General features: G+C 40.4%; 2 protein-coding genes across 3 annotated transcripts in view; one reads left to right on the top strand and one right to left on the bottom strand.

The window, feature by feature from the left end:
- Window positions 1-21589, top strand: part of LOC135221726 (regulation of nuclear pre-mRNA domain-containing protein 1B-like) — a 704809-nt gene that overhangs the window by 529113 nt on the left and 154107 nt on the right. The gene's annotated exons all lie outside the window — the stretch shown is intronic.
- The window catches only part of LOC135221724 (zinc finger and SCAN domain-containing protein 12-like), a 105409-nt gene that overhangs the window by 38068 nt on the left and 45752 nt on the right, over window positions 1-21589 (bottom strand). The window contains exons 7-9 of the mRNA XM_064259513.1: window positions 21181-21290; window positions 4779-5036; window positions 4493-4546 (exon numbers count right to left, since the gene is read on the bottom strand). Coding sequence (XP_064115583.1) covers window positions 4493-4546; window positions 4779-5036; window positions 21181-21290 — 422 coding nt within the window. The remainder of the gene's footprint in view (window positions 1-4492; window positions 4547-4778; window positions 5037-21180; window positions 21291-21589) is intronic.

Raw genomic sequence — 21589 nt, 5'->3', positions numbered from 1 at the left:
GAGGTTCGAGATTCCACAGAACTCAAAGATCGTGAAGGGCTTTGTTGTTTGACAGACGCAAATCTCTGAGCCCAAATGCCGTCAACAACATATTTGCGTATTCTTTAATAGTTGTGACTGCCAGCTTATCCCATTCTTCAGACGGAAATGGAAGACGGTAATCTTATTCCTGTCAACATCTCGATAGCCTGAACGTAGTCAGACTCAGAGCGGAGATGTATATAGGTAGTTATAGGTACCTTTCGAGTTAGAGTAGACCGACTCTCTCGGAAAAGGTCCTTGGAAAGTGAACTAGGAAGTATGTGACCTCTGTGAATCCAGGATCCTGAAGGCCAACATGGGGCGATCAGCGTCATTGTCGCTCCCTGTGACGTCATAAATCCTCTTATTACATTTCCTAAGCGATTGAAAAAAGGGGAAAAGAGACTAAATATCCATCCCCGTTCAATATCATAGGATGGCGTTTAATGGTACCGATCCCGGATCGAGAATAAGGGAGCAGAAAAGAAGAAGCCTCTTCGTCCTCAACATATCGAAGAGAAGAATGAAAGGGCGTCCCTAAAGTCTCCACAACTCTCAACTTACTTCTAAAGAAAGATTCCACTCGGAAGTCAATAGTTGCTGCCGTCGATCTAGACGATTCGTACGGACTTTTGCAATCCTGTAACGAACCTCTAGAGGATCGTTACATTCTACGCCTGTTGTTATAATAGGCTTTCTCGTAAACTCGAACAGGGACCGAGAAAAGATACTTCTTAAGATATGAGAGAGCTGTGGAATATCAGAGTTGATCTGGACCACTGGTTCCCAAACTCGTTACGAGGACTGGAGGGACTACCGAATCGCTTTTACTTCTTTCAGATTAAGATCCAGGACATCTGAAACCCTATCCAGATGTCCGGCACCTTCTTTCTATCACCTCAGGTGATAAACGCACTGAGAGATGTTCAGAATCATTCCTAGATCTTGAATAATATTTCAGTTTCCCGGTAGGAAAAAACTGTGGTCTGAATTGCAGTCTATTCGGGGAAACAAACTTCTTCAGGAAGGAAATGGTCCCCAGCAAGCTCATCCATTCCCTCCCCGAGTATGCTTACTTCCCTAATAAGGCTGCGCTTTGCCTAAGCAGGAGAGCATATAAAAGTGCAATGTTGCGGTAGACTCGTAGTTCTATACCGTGCGGTAACGAGCACCGAAAGGATTAAGAGATAACTCTGTTGAACATAGTAAGGCAAGGACAGAGATACAGTTAGTCAGTCAATCCCGCAGGAGAGACGTAACCGCCAGCACAGAGATACGGTTAGTCAGTCAATCCCGCAGGAGAGAGAGACGTAACCTACGGCGCATGACAGCGCCCGATCTGTTACTGGCTCGGTTGGACTGGAGGACAGACACAGCGTGACAGCAGCAGCCAGCAGCTTACGAACGTCGTCTCTTAACTTTATGTCTGGGTTGCCAGCTACCCTATTCTACGAAGAAATAGGTCCGTTATTTTTGAGCAGAAAGACTCTCAAGCTGGTATATTTAAGCAAAACAGAAAACGCTAAATATATAGATGCGTTTGTGTCGTCAGAACACTACCATACAACGGTAAAAGATAAATCGGAAACTCCTGGAAGGCTGCAGGGAGTAACGATTAAATGTCCTTAAATAGACAATAGACCTCTCGGTTGCCATCCGAAGAGGTAACTACAGCAAGCGTATATGACTTGAACCAACCAGAAGTAAAATAACGCAAGGCAAAATATGAAATTATATCACAATAAAGTTTGTTCATACTTACCTGGCAGACATATATATAGCTGAATTCGGAAATACAGCTACATACATATCTGACAGGCAAGTTTCATGAACAAAACTTAAGAGAATCGAAGCAGTCAGCTCAAGCTTCTTATGTTACTGGACATAAGCGTTCATTGACGTAGTCTACAAGTCTATTTCTTGTACGAGTCTGCGAATGACGAATGAGAGCTCTTCCGAATCTTGTCAATAAGAGCTTATTCGCTTACGCAATATCAAGTTAATGAGATGTTTGTCAATGAGAACTAACCCATTTACGGGACAAAGAGATATTTTGTCAATGAGGGGATACCCACTTACTTGACAAAACGAAAGTATATTGTCAATGGGGAAAGTCACTGAATTGACAAAACGTAATCCAGGGAGTCAAGCATTTAATTTTTCCGATTCCCGTCTCAAACGAGGAAGGGGCAAGAATCCTGTTAAGAGACTGGGCTTACGGCAGGTAGAACGACGATGTTCAATTCGGCAGCGTAGTCCCGACTAGAAACTAACAAAATCTATCATCTGAAAAACCCTTTCAGATGGGCTAAAAAGCTTGCAAAATTATCCTGGGAAGAGGAAGAAACTCTCCAACCAGCTTCCTCTCCCGTATCACAACTAATGCCTGCTAAAGCTTAAAATTTATTGGCAGTATGGCAAAGGAAGTCCTGTCTTGCGCTTTCCTGAAGATCGTCCTTTTGATGAGTGCCTTTGCAAGAATCCCACTGAACGTTGCCCGAGAGTCCTGACGTGCAGGACATCGAGCCTTACATAACCCGTAACTGCCTTATCGCAAAGTCTTGACTGCGGTAGTGGCAACTTAAATTTATTGGCAGAATGGCAAAGGTTGCGGTAGAGCAAACGAGATCTTCCCTTGAGCTTTCCTTAACTCCATCCACCTATGCGAAAAGCAATATTAATTGACAGAGACCTCTTGAATTCACGAAACCCGATGTCTTGCTGGGTTTCGAAGAAGTTGTCTGTTCACTTTAAACTTCCTCCGAAGCACTGCCTACTTCACATTCTTTGCAGGTGAGGTAGAAGGTATCACCGGAGGTAGAGATAAACATTCTTTAGGCCCATATCTGAAACAAGAGCTTGAAGAGTTCAACAGAAACGTTCAGCCAGGCGACACACCTGGCGTGCGCTGGTGCACGCTCGGCGTCCACTGGAGCGCGCTCGGCGTCCACTGGCGCGCACTTGGCGTCCACTGGCGCGCACTTGGCGTGCACCCGCGCGCGCCTGGAGTCCATCCGAGCGTCCCGGGCGTCCGCTCTCAAAAGCTTCCTGCTACTATGACTTCTCTTACGTATTTCTCGGTGGAAAGACGGACACGAGTTCAGGCGACGTTCGCCTTCTTACTTCTCACTGAAACGCATAACGAGAGAGAGAGAGAGGACGTGAAGCGTCCTCTTCTATAAAGCTTCTATTTAGAGGGCGCGAGTCCTTCCGAAAGCTCCAACCCCTGCATGGGAGGACGCTTCGGAGGACGAGAAGCAATCTTTCAGGATTCGTGCACGCGCACGCACTTTGGCAGTCTGGGGATTTTCATCAGAAACTGCCGAAGGCACGCCAGATCGGTGGGGGTTCCTTGTAACCCTCCTTAGGCTTTCGACATGCTCCCTCCCCGGGTCCTGGGAGTCAAGCAGAGGTCCCGGCCTAGAGGCGAAACGAGGCCGATCTGACGCACCCTCCACTACACAAGGGGTATCACTGCACTTCTGCACTTCACTTTTACTCTCTAAAGCAAGCACTTTCGATTCTAAGATACGAATCGAAAGAGTATCAGAGAAAGGGCAATTCCTCTACCGACACTGCTTAGGGCCCGAAGGCAACACTGCAGGGTTAGGAGTAACAATTACAGAAGTAGCACTTCACAGCAATGAAGGAGAGCGAGCACCTCTCGTAGACATATTCATAGCCCGTAGGCCATACTACAGGGTTAGGCAAAATAAAGTCTACAGGAAGGTTAGCAGGTTCACTACCCTGACTTTTGTTACTGATTAATTGCGTACATACGAATCATACGTCTTCCTTACGGAATTAGACATGTTTACTGATTAATTGCGTACATACGAATCATACGTCTTCCTTACGGAATAGACAAAGTCTCACACTCCTTACATGACAAATCTCAACAAAGAAGCAAGACCCATACCCCTCGTACATACCAAGTGCGGATCTACCGAAGCTTTCGGTAGCCACACCCTATCTTTGCAGACAACCCCGTCTGAAACTAGCCTAACTAGATTCAGATATTTTATGCAAAAATGAATCAAATTCAAATCAATTTAAGATAGCGTATGCCTAGCCACAAATCCCACAAATCCAAGTAAATAAATCAAAAGACAATTAGGATACTTAGCGGCAATGAAGTTTCCAAAATCCTAAGACGGAGGTACTGAAAACAGGTGTTTTCAGCACCAGCGACAGAAAAATTATGAATAGAAAATGGGAATGGTTCCTGATACCCGCCTCCCAGCGGCGGGAATGGGTACTAACCACCTGGCCGACCACTGCGTGTGTCGGAAGTTTTTAAAATTCTGTCGGACTTCAGAAAATACAGCTATATATATATCTGACAGGTAAGTTTCATGAACAAAATACAAAATATGAGATACCTCAAAATTCAAGCGCACTACTATATCATTATTCATTGACGTTCTCAAACCCTTACACTACATAGTACTGAATTATACACAGTACTTACATTAGGTTTTTGCTTAATCTTCTTTTGCTTCATGAATGATTCATTTCCACTTATCTGAGAAGAAATAGAAAATAATTAATATCTTCCTCTTTACCTTATTGTATTCTGAATGTGAAGAATTTTAGTTCAATTACATGAAACTTATTCACTTGTTGTATTGAATGATGACAGTACACAAGTTGACAGTTTCTCAAAGGGAAAAAACCAGCAAAAAGGAATAAACATCAAACTTCAAGATAACAAAATCTGCAGAACAGTACATAAAGCATTCTTTGCTTCTACAAACCTCTTGAAAAGTCTTGTCTCCATTAGGTAACTGAATAATCCGAACATTGCCAATCTTTCGTTTCTTGAATAATGAATTATTGCCTAGCATACGTGGTCCATTGTCAGGAAGTATTTTTGCTCCATGTATACCACGCACACCATGTTTATATTCCTCATGCTGTCTTAGCTGTGCTCTTCTAGAAAATGCACTGTCACAGTAATTACATTTGTACTTTTCAGTTGTATTAGGAAAACTGACGCTTCCATCTGTATGTGACTGGAAAAACAATTGAATCATTATACAATGTTAATCTTTTACTGATATTGCTTTATGGGGTTTCATGTGTGTTTCATAAATACTATAGTCTTGGTAATGTAAACCATAAACACAAATGGGCATACTCAAACAATATGTGCTCCCTAACTTGTTCAAGCAATATCTAAATCACAATCTTCCCATATAATCTACAAATAATCAAGTACCCAAGAATTTGTTTCTATAGACAGAATGAAACAAAATCTTGTCATTAAAATGGAAAAAATTACATAAGTTATAGCACTTAGGTGCATCTCACAAATCACAAACTATCACATCTTAAATATTAGTTTATTCAACTCCTAACAAAATTTAGTTCCTGAGGTAGACCAGAAAAAAATTGGAAAAACAATAGTTACTTAAGTAAAGAGTGTACTAGGCAAAACACATTTATAGCCGATTCTTGGTTAGCTGTGATTTTTGCTTATTATCACACCATCGGGATGGAACCCACACCAGTAAACAATGACTGCCCCCAGTTATCAGCAAGGTTTCCATTCTGATGGCTTGATGATAGGCAAAAATCACCAATAACTGAAAATCGGCAATTTTCAGCTTTAATTGGCGTCAATAACTGTTAATGGGGCTTCTTTAACTAGAAATTGGCACATTTAGGCAACAAAAATCACCAAAAATTTTCGCCACTAGACGAGTGCCATAAAACCAGATCGGTGATAATTAAGTCTGCCGAAAACTGGGAACTGCCTGTACAGTGAACCCCCTTATTCATGGGGGATGCATACCAGACCCTGCCCCCCACAAATAGCTAGAATCTGAGAATATTTAGAACCCCCATCTTGAAAGTTCAAATACCAAATGTATACTTAAATTATCATCCTACATCAAATATGGCTTAAATTATTATTCTATTACTGCATTAATCTTTGAAGTGATATTATTAATATCATTTTAAAGTCATCTTAAACATTTTACCATTAGCAATATTTACATACAGCCAATAACAGAGAGAGAGAGAGAGAGAGAGAGAGAGAGAGAGAGAGAGAGAGAGAGAGAGAGAGAGCACTGAATGGGAAACATCATATATTTGACCATCAAGAATGAAATTATATTTATGAATTATTTTGTAGACAGAGATACATAATATATGAGAGAGAGAGAGAGAGAGAGATGAATCTAAAGGCAATACTTCTTCCCCTCCCATACGTATCTCTTTCCCAGAGAAAGATAAAAGAAGGAAGAAATAGAAATGAGATGATCAGGCGTTAGCAACACTTTAGACCCTGATCACTTTGTCAAGTAATGTGACATTTCTGGCAGCATGCCCAACCTCCCGCTTCACAACTTAGGCAAAAGACTAGGAGACATCTGTTCTTTAATTTGTTTTAAATAACTTACTATAGAAATGCATAAATATTGTAATAACAGTGTATTATTAATATTAATTATCATTATTATTTAGTCTTACTAAAATCTGAAAATTAGTACTTATTATGTGTTAGGTAAATCATTTATTTATCATACTAAACAAATTGAGATAGAATCAATAATCTCATTACTTAATGTCATTTAATCTTATTAAACTTAATACAGTATTAATCCATATTAATATTTGAAAATTAGTAAACGTATCATTTTTGTATCATAAAAAGGTATTTAGTCATGAAAATATGTTACGTAACGTAACAACAGTTGGTTAAAGAGAGACTCCCTGAGAGAGAGAGAGAGAGAGAGAGAGAGAGAGAGAGAGAGAGAGAGAGAGAGAGAGAGAGAGAGAGAGAGAGAGAGAGAGAGATTTTTCAGTATATTCTTTGACCCAAGATGTAGCAATTATATTAGAAATTCACTAAGATGGCAACACTCCCCTACCCTTGCTGTCAGGTTTCTTGACATTTGTGACAGCTCCACCCTCCTCCCTCTCTCAAGTCTATATGCTAAAAGACTGGATTTTCCTTCATTCTTACATAATTTTTTAATTATAAACTAAAATCTAACTAGTTCACTATAATTATTTCTTTAATTTATTGTATATATTATTGCTGTTTACATTAATAATATTTGAAAATTAGTAAATCATTTTTTTACCACACAAAAACTCACATCTCTGTAAGAGAGAGAGAGAGAATTATTATTTTTATTATTTAATATCATTTAATATTATTAAACTTAATATACAGTACAGTGGTACCTGAGTTCACAAACTTCATTCATTCGGGGACGCTGTTCGTGATTTGAAAAATTCGTAACCTGAATCAACTTTCCCCATACAAAATAATGTAAAAACAAATACTAATTCGATCAAACCTCAGAAACACTATTTTCTTTCCCTTTTTTTATGGTTTTCTGGCACAAACTTATACTTTACTTCACTGCATCCAATAATATTGTATATATTTTCATATTATGTATTTATTGTCTTATAAAATACAAACAGCAATCAATGTTTTGGTTTGGAAATCAGCTGAGGGCGACTGCAAGTTAAGTTTATTTTGCTTTATTGAACTCAAACCCGAGCAATTTTCTTGCTTCTAGTTAGTGTAAATGAATCTCTAGATAGCCTCTTCTATTGATATGGAACAAGGTTATTTAAAGTTACATGAAGTGTTTTCAAGTTGAAATATCACTTGAATATGTATCGTTGTGAACGAAATTTAGTTATTTTTCGTTAGTAAATGGCCCTGAGGGCATGTTTATTGCATAAAAAAATCAACAGAGTGCGTTCGGTATTTTCACTTGATTTCATCAGAATACTACGAGCTTTACATATTAATCTTTTATCGGAGTGAAAACAGTAAAATGTGTTCTTTCATGCCAAATAGTTTTCATTAAAACATGTTTCTCTCAAATTTTGTTTATGGTCGAGTTTATGGGAATTTCCTCCATGTTGCTGATGCATGACAATAGTCATTAGCAGATGAACATTCCTTCCTCAGCTTCAGCTACAACTTGCAACTTAAATTTAGCAGAATATGCCCTTGCCAATCTTTTCTCCATAGCGAATAAGGATATTGTAAAATATATCAGTCCTATTCTACTTAACATCATTTCTAACACAACTACAATAATTTTTTAGTATCGTATGACGTTTGAAATGCAAGCAAACCACTGTTGTTATTGGATTTGGTTGTTCATAGCAAATCAGCTATTTCTGGCTGTATACATTTGCGCATGTATAACATTACTAACGATACTTTTAACATTCTCTTTTCCTTTCTAAAATTAACAAAAAAATGGGATAGATAAAGAGATGCAGGAAAAGGGGTTAGCCTAGCTAGAAAATTAGATAGATAAAGAGGAAGAAAAGAGGTCAGCCTATAATTTTTCTTTGTGGCTTGAAGCATGGTTTGCGAACTGGAGCAAAAAAAATTTTTAACATTGGTTCATAACCCAATTTGTTCATGAACAGGAATGTTTGTGAGCCGAGGTACCACTGATTTAATCAATATTAATATTTAAAAATTAATAAATAATTTTTGTATCATAAAAAAGTATTTAGTCATAAAAATAACATTGAAATACACTAATTAGTGAATATTTATTGACGGAAAACCCTGCAAATGAGCGAGTCCTCCAGCAAATAATTTTTAGATAGTCCCACAGAAATATCCACTAATAGGTGAGTGCGCGAACCTCAAGAACATCAATGATCGGGGTTGACTGTATAGTAAATTTATTTGCTGTTTACTGCAATCCTAATCTCAACAATTCTATATATATGACTGTCTCTTGGAGAAGAATAGTACAGCTCAGTCACAGCTTTTGTCAAGTCCAAGGTCTGCAAATATTGTACTCCTAAGACCACCATTGGAAAAACAGTGTGGCTAAAATCCAGAGCAAACTGGAATTGCATTATTGAAGCTTGTCAGGCACTTAATATGTCAGATGCTATATCAAATCCTGATCCCAACCAGAAGTTAAATGAAATGCTGATGGCTGTTTTAATAAGATATGTCCCTAGGGTCATCAATTTAGGACAAATGACCAGCCATGGTTTGATGATACATGTAGATGAGCCTACCATGACAAACAGACCAAATTCAACACATGGAGACGAAATTGTACAAATGAAAATTACACCATTTTTGTTGAGTCTTGCCATGCTGCGAATAGAGCTTACCATACAGCAAAGAGATATTACAATAGTACTTTCTTGAAGAATAAACTTGAAGGAATTTCTCAGCCTCATCAGTGGTGGACCAAATTGGCATCATTCACCCTTGGGTTAAGCTCATCTTCCATTCCACCACTACTATGTTATAGATAATGGTAGATTGGTTACTGGCCCTAGGGAAAAGGCTGAAATGCATCATCGAGCTTTTGAAGCTAAGCAATCAGCTGAGGATGCCCCTCACCCTGTTACTTATCATCCTGGACCTATTCTTAAAAAAATTGCATTTTGCTCCAGGAATGTTAAGAAAATTCTGGATTATCTTGACAGCTGGGGTGGAAAAGATCCTGATGGCTTTTTACCTTTGCTTTTTAAGAAAGTTTTTAATGTGTTGTCTCCCAAGATGAGTAGATTCCATAGATTTTTATGTCAACATAGTATCATTGAGAATGAGCACAAGCTTAGTAATACAGTGCCTTTTCCAAAGAGTGGCATATCTGATGACTGAAGTAACTACAGGCCAATTTCTATTCTCCCTGTACTCCAAAGTTGCTGAAAAACTTATTTTTAGTGTATTTAAGTGATATGGTTGTTGGGCTGGATAACAAGATTGTTCAGTATGCCAATGATGCAACACTTGTAGGTGTAGTAAAGTCTCCACTAAGAGAAATGAAGCTGCCCTCGGCCTCAATCAGGACATGGACCAGATCAGTGAATGGTGTAGTTGTGGGGTAAGAGGTTGAACTCCAGTAAAATAAAAGCACTACTGATTAGCAGCTTTCGAACAATTTCCCACCCCATCCTCCTCTTCAGGTGGATGGAACTTTGCTGAATGAGTCTGAAGCTTTTAACTATTCTAGGTGCAACTTTTGACTCTCGTCTAACTTTTGATAAACACCTAGTGAAAGTTTCAGCAAATGCCACACAAAAGTTAGGTACTGTTTGTAGGGCCTCATATATTTATAACAGTGATAAAACCAATGCAGCCGTTTGTGCTTCCTTTACTAGAATACTGTTCACTGGTGTGAATGTCTGCTTCTGCCAGAGATTTATCTCTTTTTGATAGAGTGGTGTGTGGTGATAGGTTTCTGTTCCTAATAGTAGCAGTTATGACTTGGACCATCAACAGATGGTTATGTCACTTTTTCATAAGCTGTACTTCAACAGAGCTCCTCACATTCACAAATGATCCCTGATCCCCTTTACCTCCCAAGAGCAACCAGATATGCTGAACAGCAGCACCAATAGGCACTGAATACTAAATGTGTCTCATTGTTGAACTTCTCAGTTCCAGAGGTCCTTTATTCCTCACACCAATGGACTGTGGAACAGCCTCCCAGAAGAAGTACAAATGGAATTTCAGAAGTTCAAGTGAAGATGCAATGCATTACTACCATAATACTCTTCTCCTTCCATTTCAATACATTTGTATCATTTCATTAGTTTATTTTTTTCTTTTTTAATGAGTGGGATCTCTATGTATTTCCCTTTACCTCTTACATCTACCTAATAAACACCATGTTCTTTAGAAGCTTGAATTTCAAATTAATGGCCCCCATGGGCTTGTTCCATATGAATAGGTTTCATATTATGAATAAATACATAATAATAATGATTGAAAATTAACAGATTTTTAGGCAATTTGTATTTTTTATAGGTCAATAAACCAAAGCCTTTTATGTGGAGTCTTCTTTGCAAATGCATGAACTGGCTATACACTTGGAAAAAAGTATGTAATGGTGGAGATAGGAATGTAAGTGGATGAATATTCCCACTTCTTCCTTTGGCCACAAGGATAAAGAAGGGGTGGCTGACGTGCATCATCAAAGTCATAAAAGCTTTGGTTTGTATACCTAGGTAAAACTTTTCAAAATACAAACTGCTTCAAAAATCTTTGTTCCTACAGGGATACAGTCTACTGTATTGCCTTTTATGTGGCAACTTACCCTTCAAGAGGAGCTAGTCCAGGCAACTGACAGGAATTGGATTTGACCCAAAAATGCCATCCCAGTTACACATGCAAGTTACACATGCAATTAGAGATGACATGACTCCTCAGCCTTATTCCTGTCTGACAAAAGGATTGGAATTGAATAGAATGTAAAATTTAGGCCAAAGGCCAAGTACTGTGACCTATTCAGCCATTCAGCACTGAAAGGGAAATTGTGAGTAAAAATATTTTAAAGGTGCAACGGGGAAAACCTCGCAAGTTGCACTAAGAAACAATTGTGGGAGAGGGTGGAAATTAAGAAAGAAGAAAAAGAATATGAACAGAGGTAAAAAGAATGAAAAGGGTTGCATCTATAGGCTGAAGGGACACTGCAAAACACCTTAACTAATAGTACCTACAGTACTCTGCATGTGATGCACTGATGGCATTACTCCCCTACAGAGGGCAAAAGGGTTGACTTGAGTAATAGGGCCTTGGAGAAACGGCATGTGCAGGTCTCTCTGGACAAGAATTATTCTTCTTAGTTGGTAGTAAAGGAATGGAAGCAGGCAGAAAGAAAGATCTGAAAGAATTTGGTGGCATCCCTGGTTGAGTATCCCCACCCCTCCACAACACCTGTGAATATTTTTTGGTCTTCATCCTTCATTTTCCACACTCTTCCCATTGAGGAGAAGACCAAACAGCACACCCCTCAAAAAGAAAAGAATAAACATACATGATTCCCCTACAATATGTTTACACATTTGGGTCTACTGAGGTAAGAGAACTGAAGCAACCACAAGGTTAATCAAGTCCCCCAAACTGTCATAGCTACTGTTTCATCTCTATTAAAATAGACCCTGCAACAAGAACACTAAAGCCAAATCAAAAACAACAGAAGGCAACAGAAATAAGAGCCAAATTAACCCTTACAGGCTGGGCTAGAATATACATTAGGACCATCCCTGGATTGGCAAACTTTAAGATTGGCCAATACTGTAAAAAACACACATAAATGGAAAGAGGATATGCAAATGCACATGATATAAGAAAAATTCTTAAAAATTTTCTGTACCTTCCACAGGAAGTTGAAAGTGAATACAGTGGTACCCCCGTATTCGCGGGGGATGCGTACCAGACCCCCCCGTGAATAGTTAGAATCCACGAATGTTTGGAACCCCTATAAAAATGCTAAAAACAGCCTATTTTGTTAGTTAAAACTCAAGAAAAACCCACTAAAAATTTTCCTACATGGTTTTTTTAAAGTTTTATCACAAAAAGTGCATTTTATGATGAAATTCATCAAAAAAACCAGGAATTTGTGGATATTTATCATAGAAAAATACCGCGAATGCGCGAATTTTCCGCGAATAATGCAGTGAAACGTTCCCGAGAGAAATCCGCGAATGTGTGAGTCCGCGAATCTGGAGAACGCGAATACGGGGGGTCCACTGTATTTCCAAAACACTTCTAAAAATATGCTAATTTTACCAAGTTATAGATTTTTTCTAATTATTGCAAAATTACATTAACAGCTCATATATCACAATAGATAAATAAAATGAGTAACAAATTCTGAGAATATTTATGGTGAAATATTTATATGTACTGAAATGGGAAGATGACGTTCCTTTTTGCTAGTTATACATATTTTTTCTAATATTTCTTAGTATTGTCTATTGTAGAGGATAAGAACTAAAACCAACAGCAATCCCTGGGTATATTTATGAGCATATGGTATACAAAAATGTCCTGACGGGGAGTTGCAGTACATTCCCCTATGAAATCTCAAGTCACATTCATCTCCCTCTATCCTGAACTGAGGTGCTAGAGTTGCCATAAGTCATTTAAGATCCATTTAAGTGATTTGAACATTTTTTCCTGAAAAATTCGTTCAAACTGCATGGCACACAATACAGTATAGATTCTCACCTGAGGCACAACGGATCAAATGCCAGAGGTATCATGCCTTACATGATCATGTCCACCCTGAAAGGGTTACGAAAGTAACAAGCTACTCATCCAAATCCATAATCATCAAAGGAAAGAGGAGTGGTATGTTCCTTCTCATAGCTGGCCAAAGAAAAAGTGACTGGATGGTGTGAGTTGAGTGGGGCTTATTCTGCCACTCACACAACACATCTCCACAAAGGCATACCATTGTTTCCAAGTTCAAGCTGGTTCTTGCATGTGTGCAAAAGACCCTTCACATAAAAACCCAAAGGTTTGTATCCCCTTTGGAACAAACATGCATATTATATAGTATTCAGCATTTCTTTAGAAAGATAAACACTTTTTCTCTCCCTCTTGATAATTTCTGAGTTATGGGAAGCTGGAAGAAAATTTGCCAGTTTCTTCAGTTCCTGTTGTTTAAATGTCACACAAAAGGAACTTTATTGTACTGGGATTTTCTTTCCCTTTGACTGATACTGGGGTATTTGTGTGGTATCTGTCTTACTCTTTTCTTGCTCAGGAGGATCTACTTTTTATTAATATTCCTATCCCAAGCTGCAATTCACCATTACCATCCATTACCTTCATGAACCTCTGGCTAAGCAAAACTCTTACTTACCAGCTTTCTTCCATTGTAGTCACCCTTGTTTTTCACATATTAAATTTTTTTTATTCACAGGTACTGACTATACATATGCTCAGGTTGCATGTATTTTTGGCATGATGACAAAAATATTTTTCTGTACATAATTCTCATTTATTATGTTCAACTACTTGAATTACATAACTGATACCTTTAGTTCAAATATACTAATGTGGTCCCCAGTTATCAGCGGACTCGGTGAATGGCGATCCGGTTTTATGGTGATTATCTAGCACCATAAAAATGTTATTGTTATAATACAATTAAGTTTGTTCATACTTACCTGGCAGATATATATATAGCTGTATTTTCTGAAGTCCGACAGAATTTAAAAATTCGCGGCACACGCAGTGGGCGGCCAGGTGGTAGTACCCATTCCCGCCGTGGGAGGCGGATATCAGGAACTATTCCCATTTTCTATTCATATTTTATCAGTGCCACTGTCTCCTGAGGGGAGGTGGGTGGGCACTTTAATTATATATATCTGCCAGGTAAGTATGAACAAACTTAATTGTATTATAACAATAACATTTTGTTCATGAAACTTACCTGACAGATATATATATAGCTGAATCCCACCTTCGGATGGTGGGAAGAGACAGAATAGGATTTTTTGGGAAACTAAATTAAGTAGATGATATACATCTTGGTTCCTCACCTGTTAGCATAGCCGACTTCGTGATTACTGTCACCAAAGTCTACTTCTGCGTTACTAGAGTTGCCAGCGAGGTAGAGACCTGTAATGCTGGTGCGCTCTAGATGATCTGTCAACGGGGGCGTGACCACAATGTGACTAGACCATATGACCATACTTCTGAGGGCACCGAAGCTAAAACCACCACCTGACCTAACCTATCAAGTTAGTTCCATAACTTCTAGGCTAAAGAAAAGGAACGCGCCTCAAGCGACCAACCCTTCAAAGTTAAAGCACACCTATCCCTTTTCTATAGGATAGGATTCGTGTTGCTTCCTGCCCCCAATAATATATCTACGGAAATGTATGGTCCTAGCGACTTACAGATCTCAAATGTCGTCTTTCACACCCCGTCGGGAGTGTGAAGCGAACACAGAGTTGCTTCGCTAAAGCGTGGCACTCAGGATGTTACTGAGTGTCATGCTCTGTTGAAATGCTTCCGAGGCCGCGCCCTCACCTCTTGAGCATTCATATTAAGAAAAAATCTCAAAATCTTTATGCAAACATAATGAATGAGACCTCTTAAAAGAACTCCTTGGCTTATAATGCCAGGGTTTTCTTGGACATGAACCAGTCTGGTCTTTTACGGAACACCGCAGATTGTCGGGAGTGTGAAGCGAACACAGAGTTGCTTCCGCTAAAGCGTGGCACTCAGGATGTTACTGAGTGTCATGTTTCGGTGTTGAAATGCTTCCGAGGCCGCGCCCGCACTTCTTGAGCATTGATATTAAGAAAAAAAATCTCAAATCTTTATGCCAACATAATGAATGAGACCTCTTAAAAGAACTCCCTTGGCTATAATGCCAGGGTGTTCTTGGACATGAACCAGTCTGGTCTTTTTACGGAGCACCGCAGATTGTCCGTTGACCTTGACTTTCTATAGTTTTATCAAGATAAAACTTGAGAGACCCTACAGGGCACAGGACTCTAATGCCCTTGCCCAATAATTTGTGCCATACCCTTGGTCTCCAAGCCTTCGGGTCAAGGGTTAGACAGGTTTTCGTTCTTATCAAGAACGGAAGGCTTAGAGGACAGACCGCATTATGTCCTTTAAAGCCAAAACCTCTGAAGATGGCTAAAACCTCACTAACCCTCTTTGCCGTGGCTAGAGCGGTTAGAATATTAGCCTTTCTGGTCACGTGTATTAAGTTCGCAGAAAGGATAGGTTCGAAATGCTTTTGGCATCAGAAACTCAGACTACGTCAAAGTTCCATGCCGGAACCTTTGATCCAGAGAATTTCAAGATCTCCACAGACCTCAAAGATCGTGAAGCTTTGTTGTTTGACAGAACCGAATCTCTGAGCCTAGAGGCCGTCAACAACATATTTGCATATTCTACAATAGTTAGGACTTCTAGCTTATCTCATACTTCAGACGGAAAGATAGAACCATAAGGAAATTCACAGAGGTCGAGTTGGAGGAATAGTCATTTCCCTTCACTTACTCCAGAAACGGCCTCCTCCGATTGAACACTGAAAATAGGCAGCACTGCTTTGCCTTGGCCAAGAGACTGCCATCTCTTGAAGATCTTATCGCTATGTACCGTTGAAGACGAAGGTAGATATTGAATGCAACCTACGTCTTCACAGACGAATCGAGAGAAGGATTCTCAAGATTCTGAACCTGTGCTTACAAATGACTGAAAACGCTAACCGCTATTTCATTGCTGTCCGGTGAGAAGTCGTAGTTGCAATGAAAGCGGGGCGTTCTTCAGTAATGAAAACACAGGGGGAAGCCGCCTGAAGGACTGCTTCTCATGGGCTGAACATTTGGAAGTAGAGCTGTCAGGTCGGAGAGTAGGCGATGTCTTTATGACATATCTGTTAATTCGGGATGAACAATGAACAATTGTACACCTACGAATATGAGATATTTTAAAGACAAACTCAGATGTCTGCAAAATCATTCGCATTATCAGTGCGATGCAGCGGGAGACTTGTACAGACTTCTGTTACCGTGCGGTAAACAGTAAAATGAATAAGTCTAAGAGATATCTCTGTTGAAAATTCTCGCAATATCGAAGGCGATGGAATCTATCGTCACAGCAGTAGATGGTCCTTCATAATTGCGAGAATCCCTTTAATCAGAGACCTAAGTCCAAGATTGTTGGGCAGAGATACGGTTCGGTAGTCAATCAAAGCAGGGGAGAGAGAGAGAGACATAAACAACCGTGCATCTCGGAGGCCCAGCTGATACTGAGCGGCTATCAGGCAAAGGCAGGCGTTCAATACGCAGTAGCAGAGCCTGAGCTCCCGCTGACTCGTCATCCTGAGTTGCCAGGTAATCCATATTCCACAAAGAAATGCGTTCGGCTAGAACCACCGAGCATAAAAGATATGCTCGAGCAATTATATTTAGGCGAAACGAATTTCGGTAAATATAAAAGTTGAAATGGTGTTGTCGTGACAAAACCATAAAGTATATAAAATTGAAACAAACTCCTGGGAGGTTGCAGGCAACCCCGAGTTGCAGTTCAATTAGAATACTTCTGTCTAAGTCGCAATCCGTAGAAAAACTAGGATATGCGCCTACCCTCGGACAATTCAACTGCTTAGTAGAATCATGTCGCGAGGTTAATATAAGTTATAGTATATTTATAGGATTCTGAACAACGATCTCCATCCTAAATTCTTTCCTTCAAGAAAACAAAATAAGGATTGGAGATCGACCACCTTCGATCTCTATCAAAGAGAGTGAAGGAGAAGTCTTCCTCGAAGAAAGCTTCAATGGTGAACAGAATACTAACTGCCTGAGTTGCCAGCTACTCCCTTTACGAAGGAATAGGTATGATATTATCGAGCAAAAGGAAACTCTCAAGCAGGCGTATTTAAACGAAACAGAATTCGCTAAATACAGAAGCTGAGTTGGTGTTGTCGTAACAATACCTGAAGAGTTGTTCTTACTCCGAAAACTCTTGGAAGGTTGAAGGGAGTGTCAAATAAATACATTAGAACAACAGTTCTTTCGGCTTCTATCCGCAGAGGTAAATACGATATGCGTAAATGACTTGACCCATGCGTTAGCAAAATGACGCAAAGATAAACTACATAAGTATTGTAGTAATTTGAACATCAAATTCTCTACTACATCTTTCCTCGACGAGGAAGAGAGAAAGAAAGGGAAACCGACTGTCCACGTTCTAATGAATGAGACTTTTTAAAAGAACTCCTTGACTCTTTGCCAAGACTCTTTGCCAAGAAAAGGGAGTAATATTCGAATAGAGATCATCAAGAGAACCGAGGATCGAAAGGAACCTTGTTCAATGTTCTTATGATATTGGACATAAGACTTCCTGGATCTAGTCTACAAGTCTTTTCTTACTCCCCGGATGAGCCTCTGAAAATGAATGAGAGCTCTTCCGAAATTTGTTAATGAGTTTATCCGCTTAAACGATAAAAACGGTAAAATCTATGACAATGAGAACTACCCCATTTATGAGGGGTCCCCCACTTAAATGACAATGGGGAAAACGTCCTGACTTGACAAAACATTAGCACTTTGCTAATAGGGGAAAACCCTTTAACATGACCGAAAGTCACCCAGGAATCCGAGTATATAATCTTCCCGATTCTCAAAGAAATCGATGAAGAGGAAAGAGGGATCGAAGAAAAAATTCGGGTATGTCTTTCCGCTAACTCCGAATCCTTTTTAAAAAAAAAATTTCTGTAAAGAAATGTCCTCACAGCAAATAAGACGCCTTCAACAAGTCTTTTCTCTCGCAAAGCGTCCTGCCGAGCTTCCACCGAGCGTCCTGGCGAATGTCCACAAAAGCGTCCTCATAAGCGTCCTGCTGAGCGTCCTAAAAGCGTCCTGCTGAGCGTCCTCAAAGCGTCCTGCCGAGCGTCCTCAAAAGCGTCCTGCTTAGCGTCCTCAAAAGTGTCCTGCTGAGCGTCCTCAAAAACGTCCTGCTTAGCTACGAGCGTGTCTGAGCAGAGAACACCAAGTCTTCTGAACGACGTTCCAGAGAGGAACTCGTTGAGCGCCTTGATGCATGCAAGGCCCGCCAAGAGGCGTCCTGGCGAGCGACCTTGCCAACATCTCAATGTTATGACGAACCGCGTTTTGCGTATGACGTTGAATATTTTTAAGGGACGTCCTCATGCGAGTCTCCATGGAGAGCCGCACACTGCTCCTGAAGAGTGTGAACACTAAAGGAAGACGTATGGCTTTCCGTCTTCCGCAAGGTGCTTGCCGAGCGTCCTGGAGAATGTCTCTACTTACAGGACGTCGAGCACCTCCAAAAGCTTCCTCACGTCTAAATTGCCCTTCTTATGCAGACCAGAGACATAAGTTGTTTGACTGTGCAAGCAGCTTGCCGGCCGTCAAACTTATCAGCTTGCTTTTTTTCGAAGTAAAGCGAACGTTACATAACGTATACGGAGCGCCATGAGGAGAGGAGACGAATACTGAGTTGCTCCTCCAAAAGGTGGAATCAAGAATGTCCTTGATTACCAAATTCTTTGGAATGCTAGCGAGGTTGAAACAGCGTCTAACTCATGAGCGTTCACTCGCAGGAGGCTTCCAAATCACTCTTCTGGCAAGATGAAGAGCCTCCTTAATAATGTATAAATGATGTATACATGAGCGTTCACTCACAGGAGGCTCAAATCACTCTTCTGGCAAGATGAATGAGCTTCCTTAATAATGTATAAATGATGTATACATGAGCGTTCACTCGCAGGAGGCTCAAATCACTCTTCTGGCAAGATGAATGAGCCTCCTTAAATGTCCCTTGTAGGAAAAGAGCCAGTGCATTCTTCTAAAAGGGGAAAATGTGGTCTCTTTACTCTTTCATCCTCTCGTGACGAGAGAGAGGACGTGAAGCGTCCTCTTCTCTAAAGCTTCTTTAGGGGGCGCGAGTCCTTCCGAGAACTCCAACCCCTGTGTGGGGAGGACGCCTCGGAGGACGAGAAGCAATCCTTCAAGATTCGTGCACGTGCTCGATCTTCGGCAGCCTGGGAAGCGACATCAGGACCTGCCGAAAGGAAGCCAGATCAGCATGAAAAACCTGTAACCCTCCTTCGGCTTTTGACATGCCCTCCCCTCCCTTGGTTTCCTGGGAGTCCGACAGAGGTCTAGGCCTAGAGGCGTTATGGGGCCGATCTGACGTTCCCTCCTAACGAGAGAGAGGACGTGAAGCGTCCTCTTCTCTAAAGCTTCTTAGAGGGCGCGAGTCCTTCCGAGAACTCCAACCCTTGCGCGGGAGGACGCCTCGGAGGACGAGAAGCAATCCTTCAAGATTCGTGCACGTGCACGATCTTTAGCAGCCTGGGAAGCGTCAACAGGTTCTGCCGAAGGGACGCCAGATCGGATGGGGAGGCCCCGTAACCCTCTTTTGCGGCTTTCTAACATGCCCTCTCCCATGAGTCCTGGGAGTCCGACAGAGGTCCAGGCCTAGAGGCATTATGGGGCCGATCTGACGCCCCCTCCACAACACAAGGGGGCAAATACACTTAACAACACTGATTGGAGAGCGAGCACTTTAGTCTAAGATTACTTGATGTAATCCTCTAGCAGACACTTCTTCTAGGCCCGTAAGCCATACCACAGGGTTAGGCAAAATAAAAACTACAGGAGGTTAGAAGGTTCATTATTTCTAACTTCTGTTTACTGTGGAGGAAAACTCCTGATTCTAACACGCTCTAAAATGCGTACATGAAACCTGCTTCTTCCGTAATCAGTCACACATTACACTAATTACATTGAACTTATGCAAAGAAAACATGTAAACGTCATATCTACTAAGTGAGTGTCTACCGAAAGTTCCGGTAGCCTCACCTTACCATGCAGACAACAAAGTCTGAAACTAGGCTAACTAGCTTCAGACATCAAATGCAATGAAAAAATTCACGATAGCGTATGCCTAGCCACAAATCCAAGATAATCGAAAGAATAATTAGGATACTTAAGCGGCTAATGAAGTTTTCAAAATCCTAGGCGGAGGTCTGTAAACAGTTGTTTACCACCGACCGGCGACAGAAAAAATATGAATAGAAAATGGGAATAGTCCTGATATCCGCCTCCCACGGCGGGAATGGGTACTACCACCTGGCCGCCCACTGCGTGTGCCGCGAATTTTTAAATTCTGTCGGACTTCAGAAAATACAGCTATATATATATCTGTCAGGTAAGTTTCATGAACAAATTGGTGATTTATGGAGCCGTAACAGACCAAGTTTTGCTTATTGGCGCCATGTGTTGATTTATGACGCCATAACATACCTAACAGAGGTGCCATTAACCGGTTATTGGTGCCGTTAATGGGAACTTGGCACCATAAGTGCCATACATCGCCAAGTTTTGGTTAATGGTGGTATTCGCTTATGAGCACCCCGCCAAGAACGGAACCCCGGCCGATAACCAGGGACTGCCTGTATTGTAAAACATGTTGCCCAATACAGTCAGTCCCCAGTTATTGGCAGGGGTTCCATTCCAATATTCCAATAAGTGAAAATCCCCGAGAACCAAAAATTGTCAATTTTCTGCACTTATTGGAGCCAATAACCAGAGATTGGTGCCTCTGTTAGGGATGTATCAGTGCCAATACTTGATTAACGGTGCTGATAAATGGAAATCAGCGCCTAAAAAATAGCTGATTTTTGTCGTTAGACAAGCACCATAAAACTAGATCACCGATAACTGGGAACGACCTGTATACATATATGTATAGGCACAGTATTGTGACCATATTTATATCAAAAAGCTTGTCTTTTAACTGTTCATCCTGGCTGCATACGTAATTCATTTATACATTGCCATGACATAAGAGGTTACCCCATTCATAGCATTTAGAATATGTATCAACTTATGATAACTTACCTTTGCTTTATGACACTGTAGATTTGATGCCTGATTAAAGCCGCGTCCACAGATGTCACACTTGTAAGGCCTCTCATTTGTGTGAGTAAATAAGTGATTTTTTAAATTACCTGAAACAAAATGTTATATTTTATTACCAACGCTCATCAATAGTAGAGCAAAGAAATTAAAGAACACCTACTGTGTGCGGGTTACTTAAGCCCTGCCTATTTGTGAATAGGTTAACAATACGTATAATACTACTCGGAAAAATATAAAAAAAAAAAACTTTCTAAGTTCAGTAAATGACACCTAACACCAAGATACACATTCTGTTTCAATGAGCAAACTAAGAAACCAATTAATCCTGAATAAATAATGAGAGGTAAAGACTCAAATTCACAAACAAAAACTAAGCAGGCCAGTTTTA

This window comes from Macrobrachium nipponense, chromosome 3 (genome assembly GCF_015104395.2).
Source record: "Macrobrachium nipponense isolate FS-2020 chromosome 3, ASM1510439v2, whole genome shotgun sequence".
In the NCBI taxonomy this organism is placed as follows: domain Eukaryota; kingdom Metazoa; phylum Arthropoda; class Malacostraca; order Decapoda; family Palaemonidae; genus Macrobrachium; species Macrobrachium nipponense.
Note: the sequence above shows the minus strand (reverse complement) of the source record. Positions and strands in the feature narration are given on the sequence as shown.